Source organism: Sturnira hondurensis, unplaced genomic scaffold, assembly GCF_014824575.4.
Source record: "Sturnira hondurensis isolate 20B ecotype Veracruz unplaced genomic scaffold, ASM1482457v3 Scaffold0006496, whole genome shotgun sequence".
In the NCBI taxonomy this organism is placed as follows: Eukaryota; Metazoa; Chordata; class Mammalia; order Chiroptera; family Phyllostomidae; genus Sturnira; species Sturnira hondurensis.
Window position 1 is genome coordinate 11,544,328 of NW_028079127.1, and position 17,948 is coordinate 11,562,275.

The following is a 17,948-nucleotide window of genomic DNA, read 5'->3' on the forward strand; positions in this document are numbered from 1 at the left end:
AGACTCTTAAGAGAAGAGTCTGTCTCTTTCAGCAAGAGAAAACAAGTTAGTTATTTACAGGGGAGTTCCCATTAAGACTGTCAGCTGATTTCTCAAAAGAAACTTTGCAGGCTAGAAGGGACGGGCAAGAAATATTCAAAGTGATGAAAAGCAAGGACCTACAGCCACGACTGCTCACCCAGCAAAGCTATCATTTAGAATCCAAGGGCAGATAAAGTGCTTCCCAGACAAGAAATAAACTAAAGGAGTTCATCATCACCAAGCCATTATTATATGAAATGTTGAAGAGATTTATTTAAGAAAATGAAGATCAAAACTATGAGCAATAATGTGGCAAAAATACATTTCTAAGAACAATTGAATCTAAAAAACAAAATAAGTGAACAAGAACTGAGACAGGATCATGGATACAGAGAGCATTTTGATGGCTGTGAGAGGAATGCGTAGAACTGGGTGAAGACATAAGGGGATTAAGAAGTACACACAGGTAGTTACAGAATAACCATGCAGATGTAAAGTCCAGTACAGGACATGGAAGAGCCAACGAACTTCTACACATGACCCATGGACGCGAACAACGGTGAGGGGACTGCCTGAGTGGAGGGTAGTAAAGGGGGAAAAATCAGGACTACTCTAATAGCATAATCAGTAAAAAATAACAAAACATTACAAAAAGAGATGGCTCTATATTTCAGAAAATAAAATGTCTTCATCTGGCATAGGATCAGATTTACACTTAAATCAGTGGTTCTCAACCAGGTGAGATTTTGTCCAGGGGCTCACTGGGAAATGTCTGGAGACATTTTTCATTTCTGACACCTAGTGAGTAGCGCCCAGGGATACTGTTAAACACCCTACAATGTAAAAGACAGGCCCCCGGAAGAAGGTATATCCAGCTTAAAATGTTAAACAGTACAAAGGTTAAGAAATCTTGCTTTCGATTTTGTTGGCCTAAATTCTTTTTGGCACAAGCCCAGAGAATAAACAGACTTTTACATTAATGTTTATTTACTGCAAACCCACACAGTATATGATGTGCATCCAATACTGTCAAGTGAAAGAGTGATGGAAACCAGAAAAGAAATTACTTTCATCATCAACACCCGACCATCACTCATGATACTTTCTTTCTATTTACATAAAGCAAATTATCTCTCAGCCTTCTTTCCCTACAAAAACATCACTCTAATGAGGAGAAAAAATATGCTTGTCACTTTAACATAACCAAAGTCATCTGTCCTTCAGCTCAAATCATATTATCCACCAACAGGATTCAAAAAGACTTCAATTTTATTAAAGTCATAGAAAGCATTGTGCTGTTAAAAGAAAGACTACTTTTATGCTACACAACTTGTGAAGTTCAACATTAATTAGAGACAGGTTTCACCTTTACTCCTATACCTGTTTTCACTATATCGGAGCTTGAGAAATGTTAAAACAAGTTTTTATGGGCATGACTAACTTTTCCACAGAATTAAGATTCACTGCTTTACCTGAATGAAAGACAGACGGCTTCCATTAGTTTTTAAGTATAAGAATAAAAAAAGAGTACTTTCAGTGTCTAAAAAAAATATGACCAGGAAAACTCCCCATAACCTCAAATACAAAACCAGCCCCAGCCCTGCCCTGGCCCCAGCCCTGCCCTGGCCCCAGCCCCGGCCCCTGTCACTTCAGTTTCAAAACAGCCACCTGCACCGGAGCAGCACTGCCCTGGCGCGCGCAGCCGCATCTGCTTGGTGTCCGGGACTGAGACACCCGGCTACGGCAACGCTCATGGGAGGAGGGCTCTCCGGGACATGTCACCTGCGTGTGTCTGCTGGTTTATAACACAGTGACCCTCACTCCATTCAGAGTGACACCAGGTCATGACTGCTTCACTGATTCCCACGTGAATGCAGAAAATACAGAAAAGAACTGTTAGCGCCTCGTGGTTTTTACCAACTGAAATAAATCTGACCGTGTCTAGAGCTTGCTCATTTTTCTCTCTTCAGGAGTAAATTCAATGAGCTTTGTACTCACTTCACACTTATCACCCGATTTATACCTCTTAAGAGTTAAAACTGATTCTGCTTAAAACTCAAAATCACAGTAAAATGAGGCACATATAAAGATTAAACACAATGTTTTAAAAGAGGTATTTGTTTCCAAATTCTCCACACATTTTATTAGAACTATAAAAGAGACTCAATATAAATATACCAACAATAAAGTTTATTTAGCATTACTAAACTTTTACGTAGATGTTTTATGAGGCACTAAGAACACTCACCATCCTGCTGTTTCACAAGTCCCTGCTGAATGTAGCGAATGTACGTAAAAAAGTTACACACAGACGTGATCTAGGCCAGAAGGAGAAAATGTCATAAATAATTACATGTCTTATATAACAGTGAACTTTATTAAAATCTGTGATTAAGTTACTCACCCTGTATCTACAAAAAGGAGAAATATAGTAATAATTGCTTGAGTCTCCTAATTTAATTCTGTGTTTACAGGACTTACTCTGGCCAGTGAGAGCACATTTTCTGTAAAAGAATGATAAATTTCAGTTTCCTTAAATCAAAGGCATTCTGCCCGACCTTGTACAAACTTCAGACAACTAGCATTTGAGGCCAAGCCGCTGCTCTCGACGCTGGGCCACCGTGACGGAAAAGACAGTCCCTCCCCTCTGGGGTTAACAGTCCCACGTGAGCGTAACAGCATAACCTTAAATGTGGTTCCAGAAATAGAACCTAAGTGTTTTCAATACACATCCTACCCTGGAGCAAACCCACCAATGAGCAATCTGGTACAGGAGAGCTCTGGGCTTTCCAGCAGGACTTCGACTCCTTCCTGGGTCAGAGAAAGCCTAACGATTATCAAGTTTCAAAACAGTTTACCAATAGTTTTCAGGCTAGTAGCTTCCAGATAAGGTACTTTTTGGTGTGTTTTGTTGGTTTACATGCATTTAATGTGGTACCTAGGCCTGAGAAATACAAAGGAATAAGCCACCTTACAAAAAGACTGAATCTTAACAGTTATAGAAAGGGTATACTACATTTGGATATACCATCCTTTCTACTTACATACTATGAAATCTAAAATTTGGTATAAGGGCCTTCTGGTTGGAATTGGGCTACAAGCGTCTTGAGGGCAGGGGCTGGACTGTATTCACCTTAACGGGCCGGCACTAAGCATGCTCCTGCCTGTTGGTGAAGAGACGGACCACCCGTCACTCACTCCACCACTCAGGACGGAGCTGGCTCGTGTACCAGGCTGGGCTTGGGGCAGCCAGGAGCCTGGCTGAACACAACTACCGCTCCCGACCAATGCCAAATCAGTATAGTTCTAAGTAAAATAAAGTGGCCAATAGCGTTTTATATGACATCACAAATTAAATAGTAAAAAAAAAACATCAAATGAACATTAAATTCCCAGGATACTTACAAGAAATATGACACAGATATGTCTCCATATTAAGAAAACAAGCAGAAATGTGTATTAGCATAGGGTAATTTTAGGGATGGCCATTCTAATCACGAAAAAACTTTTGTCTTTTCAAAGAAATTTTGCCTCAGTGTTTCTTTATTAGCAAATTTCTTTAATAATCTATAACAATATTTTTCAAATACAGTGAACTACTAGAGCTCAGGGAGAATAGAAGATCAAGAAATTTAAGAAGAAGTGTTGGAAGTCCTTGGAACTTCCAAAAATAGAGTTTTATACAGGAGGATAAAAGTACCATCAAATTGATAAAAATCAAGTTATATACTATCCTTCTGGAAACAGATTATACCTGTCTGTCTACTATTTTGTCTAATTTTGAAAGGATCTGCTAAAGTGATTTTAAGTATCAGTTTTTTAAAAAATAAAAAGTATTGAAGTTTTCTCGTTTTTATTTTTTTAAAGATTTTATTTATTTATCTTTAAAGGGGAAGGGAAGGAGAGAAACATCAATGTATGGCTGCCTCTCGTGAGTCCCCTGCTGGGAACTGGCCTGCAACCCAGGCATGTGCCCCAACTGGGAATCAAACCTCGATCCTTTGGTTCGCAGGCCCACACTCAATCCACTGAGCTATGCCAGCCAGGGCAAGTTTTCTCATTTTTAAAGCCACCTGAAAACTGTCACCGCCCATGTATTTCATTTGAGCTGGGAGTCGATGCTGAGCCCTCTGACGTCCGACTCCCCTGTTCTGTCCGCATCCACACCACCTCCTAGTCCGCCATCAGCTCTAGTCCCAAGCGTTCAAACCCTTGCCTGTCACTTTTACTTGGGATGTCAAAATGTTTAAATCCAGGCCTATCACCTTCCCAAAAGCAGAGCCCCTCCCATTAATTTCCAAATGCCACATCATTCTTCTATTCAGTCACCGTTACTTCCTTTGTCTGTCTGGTACTTTTTGGTTACTTCCTTTGTCTCCTCCACCCAAACCTAATGGTCCCTTAAGTTTTCTTCACATCCCTCCCATCTTTCCTGCCCACACACTCCCCAGCCTCTCTGAACACACCGCTTCATTGTTTCTATGCTTTCGGTCCTGATGCCCACCACTAAACTATTGTCCTCAAAATTCCCGTAGCACCCTGCCATTTCTCAGAGATTATCTTCCTAACCTAGTCCACGGCAGCCCTGGCCAGCCCCATGCTTCATATTTCAAAAAAGAGGGCAGCATCATCTTAAAGTGAATTTTCCACACAATATGCACTTAAAATGAAGATGGATTTCTGGCCCTCTTCCCACGAGCACAATATCCTTAAACTATGGGAACTGTTCCCTGACCCTAATCCATATAATTATTTTACTAAGATACTATATAAACTGATACTCTCATTTGTCATCATATACTTGCACGTCTGTGTGATATATTATGCAAGCACGAATTTAAAATTTTACGATTAAAAACTACTACTACACGCAGTATTTAAAATAAGGTATAACACAAACCTTAAAAGCATGAACACTGCTAGCATTAATGATCAGGATAAAAATACATAGATGTCTGTGGAGTAGAATGGAAGAATGTAAACACCTTCCCCACTTTCAGAGGCTACTGTGCTACAGGTGTTTCACAAGAGGAGTATATGAGCGAAATAAGCCAGGCAGTGAAAGACAAATACCATATGATATCACCGTTAACAGGAATCTAAACAACAAAACAAATAAGCAAGCAAAATATGACCAAAGACACTGAAATGCGGAACAGGCCGACAGGGTCCAGAGGGGAGAGGGGAGAGAATCACAGGGGAAAAAGGGAAGGACTCACATGAACAAGTATAAAGGACACATGGACAATAACTAAGGTGGGGGGCGGAAATGGGGAGGGAGGTGGGGAGCACTTGGGAGGGGGGGCAGGCCTGGGAATATAAGACAGAAAACTGTACCTGAACAAGAATTAAATTAAAAAAAAAAAACAGGACACAACTCTAGGTGGGTTACGTGGACAACACAGCATAATGCGTGACTAGGTCCCTCCACAAATGACTACCCAAATACCAACACCACCTGATCCTACTAAGAATACAATTTGCATTAGCAGGGAAGGGGGAAAATCAGACAACTCCCACGACAGGTTTATAACACAGACCTACAGTGAATCTCAATCAGCATTTTCCTCGTCTTCAAACTGACCCAGACGAGAGTTACTTGCTGCCTTCGACGAGCTCTTGGGCTTTCCAGGCCCCTCTATTAATCTAGTTCTAAACCACTAAGTAAGCAGCTTCCTCAAAATCTTTCCTAGTCCTTTTTTAACCAGCTGTGCCAAAAGTTTTAGGCACTCTTGATGTCAATCTTTCTTCCTCCTAGGTCTGGATGGAAAAGAGCCTGCCCCACTAGGAAATGGGGGGGGGGTCTTACCTCTGAAGATTTACAATTGCCAAACATCTCTTACATATGAACACAGAACCAATCATTTCTGAAAGTGAGAACCCTTTATTATGACAGTATGTAAGGAGAAGGCTACTTAAGTCTTTCACTAAGTCTTTTTGGTACCTGTTTTCATGCTTGGTAAGACTTGGTCTAAATCACTGTCTTCCCAACTAATTTTGCTGGTAACCCCTGGGAACAGACATTTTACACAGCAACTGAGGATGCACCGCTATACATGTATGTGTAACAAACAAAAATCCTGCTTATTAGCCTGGCTGGTGTAGCTCAGTGCATTGAGCATGGGCCTGCGAACCACACGATTGCGGTTCAATTCCCAGTCAGGGCACATGCCTGGGTTGCAGGCGGCCAGTTCCCAGCAGGGGACTCACGAGAGGCAACCATACATTGATATTTCTCTCCTTCTCTCCTTCCCTTCCCCTCTAAAGATAAATAAATAAAATCTTTTAAAAAAACATTTAAAAAAAAATCCTGCTTAGAACCCACTAAAGTGCCTTTGTGATCCACGGTCACGACACGTGGTTCAAAGAGAGTCTCTGACTTCTGCACTGCCTGCATCCCTAACATTGCATACACATACACTGTTGTGATTAAAAGGGCTCCCTTTTGACTCTAATTTGAAACGCTACATCACACCCTGTCTGGAGGTTCGTGCCTGAGCTGCCTAGGCTCCAAACAGAAAACTGACACAAGAAATTGAACCAAATTTAAACCTGGGAAAACTAAGTAATGACAACACATACACATTTAAGAACCACGAGACGCGGCTCTGAAAACGTACTTGGGTCCTCCACATTCAACTGCAGACGCTTTCACGAACCGAACAGGCTGCAACCCCACGGGCTCAATGCTTAGAGTGTTGTTTTCCACAGCCTCCAAAACAGCTGAAGCCAACTTAAAAAAAAGAAAAAGTATTAGAAACTGCACTGGCAAAAAAATATCAAATGTGTATTCTACGGTGAACCAATTTTTAACACTCTTTCCCCAAGTTCCACTAGCTTGGCCTTAGCCAATGGGGAAAAAAAGAAAGCATGTAATCTTGATTTGAATTCTTTTATCATTCAAACATTGTTAAGAAAGGCAATTCAGTTACAGCTAAATAACTTTTCTCATTATCTGGAAGAGGATTAAAGGCATTAATTCCCATCTCTGTTCAACCTTACCCACAATTAACATACACTGTTAATACAACTTCAAAATGAGTATCCTAATGCCTAATTGTGTTAAATATATGCAATATGTTTTAATACTGGTCATTCATAACAACAATATATACTATTTATAGCTATGTATTTTCTGAACTTCCATTTATATATAAAAAAGAATTAACAGAATTAATAAATATTAAATGCCCAGATGGAGATGGTAGTAACTAACAAACAGCAGATGACATGGGCAAACTACTTCAGTCTGGCAACATTACTAATGCTGAATGACCTACCCAAAACCAGGCACAGAGCTACAATGAATAACATATTACATATCAAAAGTGTTTTACTGCTCATCTTAACTTCTCCTTACAAGTAATGTTACCATTAAATCCTCTAAAGACTTAGCAAAAAGACTTTTAGAATTAACTATCTTAAACCCTGACTGACAGGATATTTATAGACAAACCTTCCACTACAAGAGCAAATTAAGACCATGACCTTTTTACTTACCTACTTAATTCACCTCCTTTAACAACCCTATGACACAGGCAACAAGGAAGACATTTCCCCCCGTTTTCAAGATGAGGAAAATATAATTTTTTATTACATACAGATACACCCAACACCACCTGAGAGTGTGGCGCTGCCCTTGCACTTGGGCCCTAGACGGAGAATCAAGAACACACCCTCCCCGCAACACACAGGTAAGCCTGCACTCCAGTGCAACGCGCTGTGTGAACGGCCCTCTGCTCCAACAGAAAAGATGTCCAGCACCCGAATGCCAAGAAATTATAATCCTCATACGTATGGAAGAGGGAAAATGGTAAACATGACATTTTTAGTAACTTATTTATTTAAGAGATATTAAAATATATAACATGACTTAGTAAAAGGTATAGAAGCAACTCTAAAGCATTCTTATTAAAATGTCTTTAGTTACCTCACTTTTTGAGAATGTTAAACATGGAAATATATCTTCCTGATAGATTTTGTCTAAGAAAGGACATGTTCTGTCCATTGTGGGATCATCCTTCCAAGATCTGAATTCATTATACAGAGATAAGTCAGCCTGACAAGCCAAAACAAAACAAAAAACACACAAAAATAACTTTTTAAAAAGTATGAATATAAAATTATAAACATCACTGAAAAAGAAATACTCTTCATTTAAAATAATAAACTGAAGCATTCTAAATTAGTTATAATACCTGGTGACAATTTTTCTTTTTAAAATATTCAAACTCCCAAATGATTAACCGGCCCTTTGCACAATGGACCCACCATGGTGTTTAATGATGCAACGACCAGCCCTCCCCAAAGTGAACGTGAAGCTCCTCTTAAGGCACCTGTGCATAGTGTTCTGAACACAAAAAATGATGGCAAGTCTTTAATGAAAGTAACCAAAAATTAATTTGGACCTAAGTTAAATGAAGTATTTGAAAAAACTGAGACTGACCAAATTATAAAACCAAACGTTTGGGGTAAAAATGGTACTAATTGTTCTAGTATTACCTGAAGGCATTTTCAAAGGAATTTCCAAAATGTTTATTGTGTAAGCAGCAAGACTCGAAAGAAGCACACATATAAGCCTTCTAAATTGATTATCTTAAAATATAATGCTGATTTAGATATTTTTTGGCAGATGAACATCCGGTAACCACCAACTGAATTATCAACAATAATCCAGGCTGGCACCAGTCTACCTATTCACTCAGCCAGTTGTGGTTCTCTCTCCTATTCTCTCTCCTTCCCTCTTCCTTTTTAATTAACTTAAGTATTCTTCCCTACAGATTCCTAGCCGAGCTCACACAGCCACCCAGAGTAATGTCCCTCATCTGCCTGCAGCTCTGAGGCCCTCTTATTAAGAAGACTTGGGTACACTCTCAACAAGGCACTGACCACAGCTATGGCCTCTAGGATAGCTTAATCAGGTGTACAGGTATTCTACATGAAAGTAACAAAAGGCTGAGTGTATGCCACCTTTCCTACAGACTTGCGTAGGAGAGAAAGTAAGTTGTCCAAGGCTACAGAGCAAGAAGCTAGTGATGTTCAAATGCACACCTAAGTGACTGGATCTCCAAGCCTTGCAGAACACACGTGGCTGTGCGTGCACTCTCGCATGTTTTACACATTGCAAATGTCATGACTGAACACCTGCACCACATTTTCTACAGACATACAAATACGTTTCATTTTCTTGTGGATTGTTATCTTTTATTAAAACACACATCAAATTGACGTCTTTCCTTTGTCTAATAAAACTTTATGACATATTTTTCACAAAACAGAATACAGTATGTAGCTGGAAAGCAAAAAGTTATTGAAGTTATATGCTTCCTATTCATATTTTAAGAAATTTCATTAGCTAAAAATGAAACTTTAAAATGTTCCATGAGAAAACATTACAATTTTGTTAGTGTGAACAACAGGAAAAAACGTACATAATTACACACCCTGAGAAACCATCACAAAAATACAAGTTGCACCAAGCCATTAAAAGTGTTAAATTCAAAGAAATTAAAATTATGACTAAAAAAAGGTTTCTTAAACATTTAACAGAACCAATGTAGGTTTTATATTTTGTCACATTCAGATTGACCAAGTATTCAACTTCTCCCTCATTGCATCTTTGATAGTAACTAAACAAGATGTAATTCAATGAAAATAGTAATGCCCTTGGTTATTCAGTTTACTAAAGTCCTGGCCTCCCTGTAAAAATTTAACTGAATGAGCACAGATGGCCTCTTAAAGATTAATGGACTTGAATTTGGCAATGTAATATAGAGTTTTTAAGAAAAAACAAGGGAGGGCTGCTTCATAAGTTACTGATTAATCCCCTTGGAAATGCATTCTCATGACATACAGTGATTAAGTAAAAAATATGCTACAATTATTCAATTTTTACTCAAATAGCTCTATATTATCTCAGTTACCATTATAGTTTTTAAAACAGTGAGTCTTCCATTAGTTCTGTTTTTCTGTGGCTTAATTATCTAAATCGGCTCTAGGACTCCCTGTACTTTGACTCCTTTACCTCTCCTTCTCCCAGAATTTAAGTAAAAGCAACACACTGCTCTTCAAGGAATCCCCTTATGCTCACACATCTGCTACATCCCTAGTTCGTCACAGCCCCCGAGCAATCATTTCCACCAGCCGGATTGGTAAAGCCACCCGCTCTCCTCTAGGCAAAACATGACAGTTTGCTCCCTAAATGAAATAGCGAGATCAAGAAACTTACCAAGTTTCCAGCAGATACTCCAAGGTCAGTCAGGTAGAGAATGGAACTGAAGAATCCCCGAAAGCAGCCAGCTCTAGATAAAGCCTCCCCCATCTTAATATTGCTAAAAATTTTGCTGGCAAAAATCATAACTGACACCTCAGTGATGAGAACAAATAAGTATCAACAGAGTCAGAGGGGACAGTCCTTGAGGAGTTACCTCTTTGCAGTCTTTTACAATTGGCTGCATCACATTGAGCTCCTGATGACTGCCACTCATAGCACTGCTTGTACTTTTATTCCTTGTATGCCCCTTTCTAAAAGGGGTCTTTCCTCCCGGCAGAGGCTCTTGTGTAGGTGAGGTTGGAGAGCTGGACAATACAAGCGTCTTCAATGCAGCTACTTCAGCCTGAAGTACATCAATCTTGAGAAGCAATCGACACAGTCATATATACGAAATACAGTAAGGACAGATGCAGCTGAAGGTGAGCGATTTTGTCAAAACACTTTCAAAGATAAAATATAAGCATGATTTGTATTTTCTGTGGACTAATAAAAGTAAAATTAAGTTTTCTGATGTTTCCACACAGTAGATTCAGCTACTATTCACAATGTCTAGTGAAATGTAAAAATTATCAAAATGATTAACATTTTATTTGTGAATTTTCAAAATCTCCAAAATATACTAGCTTATCATCAGATATACCTCATTTCTAAAATAGTAAACTCTAACATTTCAGTAGCTTTTTTAGTGAATTAAGAGAATAAATATTAACTTGAAAATGTGACTACATAATCCTTTTGATAATACACGATTCACATGCATTCGAATCATCTGGTTGTAACAAAAATGGACACCAAATGTTCACTATTAACTTTATCTGCACGGTAGCTATTTTCTCCTTTATACTTTCCAAATCTTCTAAAGTAAGCACCATGTGTACAATCAGAACAAAACCCACTGTTAAGTTAAGGTATCTTTAAGACAGTTATCACTGGGCAATAGGGAGAAGGTCCATCTGGCAGCCACCATGGCAGGGGTCCTGGCAGTTCAATGGCTGCAAAGGACAGCCAGCCTGTGGTGCTGCTGAGTGACCAGCCGCCTCCCACCTTACCAGGACGTGACCCTGGGGCCCTACCCCAGACGCCAGAAGAGTGGGCTGCCGCAGCCAAGGAGTACAACATGTGGGTGGGAAACTACAAGCAATATGCGGATGATGAATGGCACAGGGTAAGGCGACTACCCAGCTCCGTGACCACTCACAGCACGAGAGGGATCCACGGGGCGACTGGGACCGCCAGACCTGAGGCTGAGCTGGGGTGGACCGATTCACTGGGACCTGATGGACATCAGGAACAGTGTGGACACATCACCCACACCTGTTTCTTAGAATCTCATGTGTAAGCACCTTTTCAGCTTTGTAGCCTTCATGCTATTCATGTCGTGGGTCAGGGAGACGACCCCTCCTACCTGCCCGTGGGGCTGAGACAGTATGCCCATAATAATCTGGACCTTGGAAGAGGTGGCGATCCCGCCCAAGAACCTGCGCAGGTGACTCACCAGGAAATCTGGGGAGACTTCATGGGCTTTGTGCCCCTAACTGACTCCCTCGTTCTCAGAGATGTAACTTTGATCTAATCCCTGATAAAACTTAGTGCTGTGGTTAGAAAAAATACAGGAATCACTAATTTCCTTACTTTGTATACAATCAAAAACAATAAAAACTTACTTTTCCTTGTGCTTCTTTCAGCTGCTTTTCTGCTGTTGCCTGCTTGACATTTGCTTCTCGCACCATCTTATGAGCTTCCTAGAAAAGTGAACAGCTCAAATTTTGGAAACAAAGTATTTAGCACTTATTTTTAAAAATCTCTTAATAAGTGACTAAAGCAAAGATATATGACTAAAATATAGCCTGAAAATCAGTATTCAATGTTAACTGCTGAAACAGCAGCTGTCAGCAGAGAGACGAACCATCAGAAATCAGGAGCAGGCACTTTTTTAGCACCGATGACCTCTGAGGCCGCGTGCGATGACCTCTGAGGCCGCGTGCGGAGTGGCTGTCGCTCTGACCCGCGGTTGCAGAAAGGACTGCGAATGTGGTGGAGGAAAATACGTGCTGCGTGTGTAAAACCCGGCTTCTGTGCGACTAGGTTTTTATCATCTGATCACCACATATACATGTGTATATACATCTACTATATATACCTGTGTATATATGTCTACTATATATACATATAAACACAGTCACAGCACATTCATACAGAAGGGACAAGTAACTCTGAAACATCAATAGTACTTCTGTTTATAAAAATCACAGCTGAGAAATCCTGGCTTTCAATTTTTTTAACAAGAATCACAAATGATATGAAGTAGTAATTTTCTACAGAGTAATCTAAAAGGATAAATCAGTTTATCTTTTAACAGGGTCTTAATTTCTTAGTACCACAAATATGAAATTCCAGGTGTTTAATTCTCTTCTATTCATATATTTATTCATCAAACATTTATTTGCACCACCTCTGTGAGGTTCTGCACCAGGTGCTCACAATGTATTAGGAAAAAAGACAAGGTCCCTGCTCTTAAGGAGCGTACATCTCAATTACATTCTAATTATTAAAATATCTGAGCAAGAATTCTGGACTTTATTCTAAGTGCAGTATGAAGTCTTACAGTTTTCTAAGAAAGAGAGGGATATGACTGAAATTGTATTTTAATTTTTATTTACCGATTTTAAAAAAAGAGAGAAGGGGAGGGGGAGATAGAATGGGGGGGGGAGAGAGAAAGACGGAGAGAACTCATTGTTCCACTTGTTCGTTGGTTGATTCTTGTGTGTGCCCTGACCAGGGATCGGATGATACTCCAACCAACTGAGCTACCCAACCAGAGCTGAACTTGTATTTTTGAAAGATTACTCTGCTGTATGTAATAACCTCTATGAAAGAATTAAAGATGGACTGGAACAGTATATAGGGTACTCGAGATAATCCCCTGGGTGTAATAATGTATACTTTGGAACTTCAATTTGCAGTTTATGAGAAAGAAGAAAGGGAGGAAGTGGGGAAGGAAGGAAGGCCACTCGCTTCAAAGACATTTCATAAATATCCTGACAATGCCACCCTCAGTAGGTGCGCCAACTGTTCAGTGGCAAAGTGGAAGGGTGGAAGTCCCGCACCTCAGAGCTTGATGGTGGCGCTCCCATGCGCTCATTTGCTCTCACAGTATTGCAGGGAACTGCAGTTTGGGTTGGGTTGGCCAGAAAGTCCGTTCCATTTTCCCCTTAGTGGCTCTAGTAGAGCTTAGTTGTCTTTAACTTCATTCAAACCCATTTTGTTAGATTGTATTGTGACAGCTGTCATATCAATGTGTGTGCATTTTTAAAATAACAAAATTGAACAACCATTTTAATATTGAAGATGGAAGACGATAACACAACATTTTTGGTGTATTATGCTTCATTATTTCAAGAAAGGTAAAACTGCAACTGAAACGCAAAAAAAAAGAATTGTGCAGTGTATGGAGATGGCGCTGCGGCTGATCAAACATATACATGATCTGTGAAGTTTCTTGGTACTATTAACGTTTTGGCTGAATAATTTTTTGCTGTGGGGCTGTCTTACCCATTGGAAGATATTTAGCAGCACCCCTGGCCTCTGCCCATTAGAAGCCAATAAATTGCAGGAGACAGCTGACACACTTAAAAGGTCCAAATCAATCAAATTACTGGTGAAAATGAAAATTGTGTTTCTTATTTTATGGAAAAAAGGTAACGGACTTTTTGGCCAACCCAGGATGTGCCCATGAATGTGAATTTACAGATTATGTTAGTTTAAATAAAAGAAGCTCTACTATCAATGGTTTATGATGAAATGAGAGTAACTGTGAAAATCTTCCATGAACAATTATGCTGAGTATTTTGTACCAAAGCCCTTACAAATATCAAATTTAATAATGAAGTGTTTTTCTTGTGAAAATAACAAATGTTTCACATTTGTTGAATTTTTCTGTAATAATTAGTAGCCGTCAATAGAACTATTTGGCAGATATTTTCAAAATAATAAACATATCTAATCTGACTCTTCAAGGTAAGTGACACTTTAACTATAAATGCAGAGTAACTCAAGCTATGGAGAAAATAATTGTTTAAATGTTCAGAAATAGACTCTGCTTTCATCAACAGTGGACTATGCAACTCGACAAACCTACCATGGGGAACAATGAAAAGAGCTCGACAATGTTTTAAAATGTGTTTGAAGGCATTAGAGAGCAAATGAAATAGAGAAGGACTGGGGGACCAAGTCCAACAGCAGACGTAAACTCAGAAGAGTGAGCTGGGGTTTGGGGTGACTTTTCCCTTTGAAGGACATGGTGAAAAGACACAACGCACACGTAAATGGAGTCCTGGAAGGAAAGAAAAGAGAGCTAGAAAGGAGGGAGAAGCAGTCTCTCAATAGAGGACAGGATTTTGCACAATGACAAAACACATCAAAAGGAGGTTCAAAAAGGTGTGAAAACTTCTCTATCAATCTATCATTCTGAAATGGGAAATGGCAGAAGTATCATTTACATCAGGAGTCAGCGAACTTCTTCTCTAAGAACCAGACGTAAGTAGTTTTGCTCGTGAGCCGTGCTCTGTTGCCGTTACTCAACTGCGCTGCTGCAGCGTGAAAGCAGACAATACGTAAAGGAATGAGAGTGGCCATTTCCATACAAATGCATGGGCACTGAAATCTGAATTTCATACAGTCTTCCTATGTTAAAAAATATTCTTCCGATTCCCCCCAATGATTTTAAAATGTAAAAACCAATCAGCTCCAGGCTGTACAAAAGTAGATACAGCCTAGCTTCACCCTGCAGGAAGTGGTCACACATTTATATTGACAAACTCTGAAAAAATAATTTTAACCTAATTCTGCCCAAAGCATGAGTTATTCCTAATCTTCTGATTAATCTGCACAAACGATTTGTTGGTATTACATAAGACAGAAATTCAATACAGAATTTTCTGAAAAAAACCTTCATATAACTGATAACAGAACTGAAAATTTGGTATAATGATTTAAAACAAGGGAAGATACACTTCTCCCATTTGGATCTATCTGTTTGTGAGGGATCAACAGCATTAAACCTAATTTTAAAAAAGCAACACTTAGATCAGACCTTCATCAAGATAATATATTGTTAAAATAACATTTTTAAAAACAAGGTAACATATTCAGTCAAACTCTTCTCACTAAACACAGGGGTGTGCAAAAGTAAGTTTATGGTTGTATGCGCAACTGAGTTGATTCTTGTATTATTATTTATTAATGCTTGTGTTACTTTCCATACAAACAACTGCAAACCCGCTCTGCCCACCCCTGTAAGTTAATGTGCACACACACCGTATGTTTTAGTGAGAAAATACTGTGTACTATTATAAGAAAATTTTAATTATTTTTATTCTCATTCTTTATAAAATTACTGTTTTATAATTTATGTAACACATTATTACGAATGTTAGCATATGTATATAATTTCTAAGTAAGTATATATGCTCTTAAAACACTCCCTAGCCCATAAAGAATCCTCAATAAATACACAGTACTTTCGTCATAACTAAGGTACACACTCAAATTTTCTTTTACGATCAGGTACGTGAATAAAATGTTTGCCATATCTTGATCTAGGTAAGAAACGATGGTGGTATGAAGGATGGTGCTGGCAACATAGAAGAGAAAGGCGGATAGACTGCTTTATGGGCTTGAGGTACAACCGTTCTGAGTCCGAATGTGGGATGAAGAGAGGCCTCAGTGACGACCGTCTTCAATGATGGCTAAGACAGAAGGAATCGCCACATGACTTTTACAGTCCTCCGGGCAGGAGCTGAGGTCAGGAATTTGGGTCCCAGCAGCGCTCCTTAGCCTACTGTGCCTCGTTTTCTTCACACATAAAATGATAATAATTTACACTCTATGCCTCATAGCATTATGGAGAGACCACACACACCATAAAAATTTACTAAAATTGGCCGACAATTTTTTTAATCTTAGGATCACCTATCTTTTTTTCCCATGTTAAATGTATATTACTTTGTAAAGCATTCTTTCAACTGACTTAATTTTATAGTATTATCTCAAAATCTAAGATACTAGGAGAAAAAAATATATATATTTATATAATTTCAGAGTTCTTCCATTTGACACTTTTAAGACTCAACTTTGCTATATACAAAGTATAATTATATTCAAGATTCATCATACATAATAAACTAATTTAAATTTACATGTTAAATATACCAAAACTGTGCAAATTGAGTTTCTTTTGAATAATCTTTAATTCTTAAACCTACACATGAATATACATATACATAAAATACAAGCAAAAAAATCTTTTTAAAAGAAAATGGTAAACTGAGATCATGAAGCCACAATTAAGACCAGAGAAAAACTTTTAGCACTTTTTCGCAAAATTCACAAATAACTGGTTTGAATACAACTTTCTTCATTACTAAAATCATGTTAAATCAATGTAATTTCTTTCCCAGAAAGTTCACGTCAATACTATTAGCCACTATTAGCTTAGGGATATAGCTAAGGGATCCCAAAGCTATGTTTTCTAGACATATTTTCATTAATTACAGAAACTGCATTTCTGGTACTTCACATCCCACTACAGAGAGGGAAAAGGGTTCTTTCTGTCTGTTTTCCTTCAATTTCATCTAACAGAATATACATGTAAGTACAGAAGGGTGGAGCATAAGCAGAGCTAAAATTAAGGGCATGAAGGTAAGAAATAAAAATTAACATAAGTAATATAACATATCTGCTTTCTTATCGAATAGCAACACACCATTCAGAATTTTCTTCTAGACAGACAACCCTGGATGAAAGTCTTACGTTTCTGTATGGATCCTGTACGAATAAAAATGTAACAAGACACATAGCTAGCGCCTGTTCCAGACCTCTGACTTCCCCATCTCTTCCACCTTAAATTTCTCTTCCTCTCATTTCTGACAGCTAGCTAACGAAACAAAATATAACTTAGTTTTAAAATGTTCATGAAAGAAAATGACCCCCAAAAGGACCGAGGAGACGGCAAGGTGTGGAGCAGAAGGTGCACAGAAAGCTCACGTCTGCAGAGTTCCATGCAATGCTGGTCATGATCATGCAAATTGTAGAATATGCATTTGATAGATTATTCTGTCATTACACTGACTATGTGATAACATGGAAAGAGGTTTATTTGGGGGAAAAATGATAAAATACAGTAGGATTACAACTATGTGAGCAAATATACATACCCAACACTGAAATACATAGATGCTGCATAAATACAAATAAAGGGTAAGGAAATTTCCCTCTAAAATCATGCATTACATCAAAAGTTTTGAGAAGAAATTTCTAAGAAAAAAAATATGGGTGAGTGGTAACAACATTAGTCATTCTAGTACCATACAGATGTTTTTGATAAGGAACATTCTGGGGGCTAACCTAAAGGAGGCACTTCGTGGCAGCAATTCTCAACAGCAAGGAAGTACTATCAGCTACCCACCCTCATGAATATTTATAAGTTGTCAAAATGATCAGGGAGTATTTTTAGCATTGTGGGGACAAAGCCAAGTGTGACAGTTAATTTTGTGTAAACCTGACTGTGCCCAGATATTTGGTCAAACATTATCCTGGGTGTTTCTGGATGAGATGGACACTTACATCAGCAGGCTGAGTACTGCAGACTGCCCTC

At 38.8% G+C, this 17,948-nt stretch overlaps 1 protein-coding gene across 6 annotated transcripts in view; it reads right to left on the minus strand.

The window, feature by feature from the left end:
* Positions 1-17,948, minus strand: part of RAB3IP (RAB3A interacting protein) — a 53,964-nt gene that overhangs the window by 2,839 nt on the left and 33,177 nt on the right. For all 6 annotated transcript variants that reach the window (XM_037049461.1, XM_037049460.1, XM_037049457.1 and 3 more), the window contains 6 exons: positions 11,959-12,036; positions 10,449-10,652; positions 7,952-8,080; positions 6,642-6,754; positions 2,426-2,525; positions 2,270-2,339 (listed from right to left, as the gene is read on the minus strand). In XM_037049461.1, the coding sequence (XP_036905356.1) occupies positions 2,270-2,339; positions 2,426-2,525; positions 6,642-6,754; positions 7,952-8,080; positions 10,449-10,652; positions 11,959-12,036 (694 nt within the window). The remainder of the gene's footprint in view (positions 1-2,269; positions 2,340-2,425; positions 2,526-6,641; positions 6,755-7,951; positions 8,081-10,448; positions 10,653-11,958; positions 12,037-17,948) is intronic.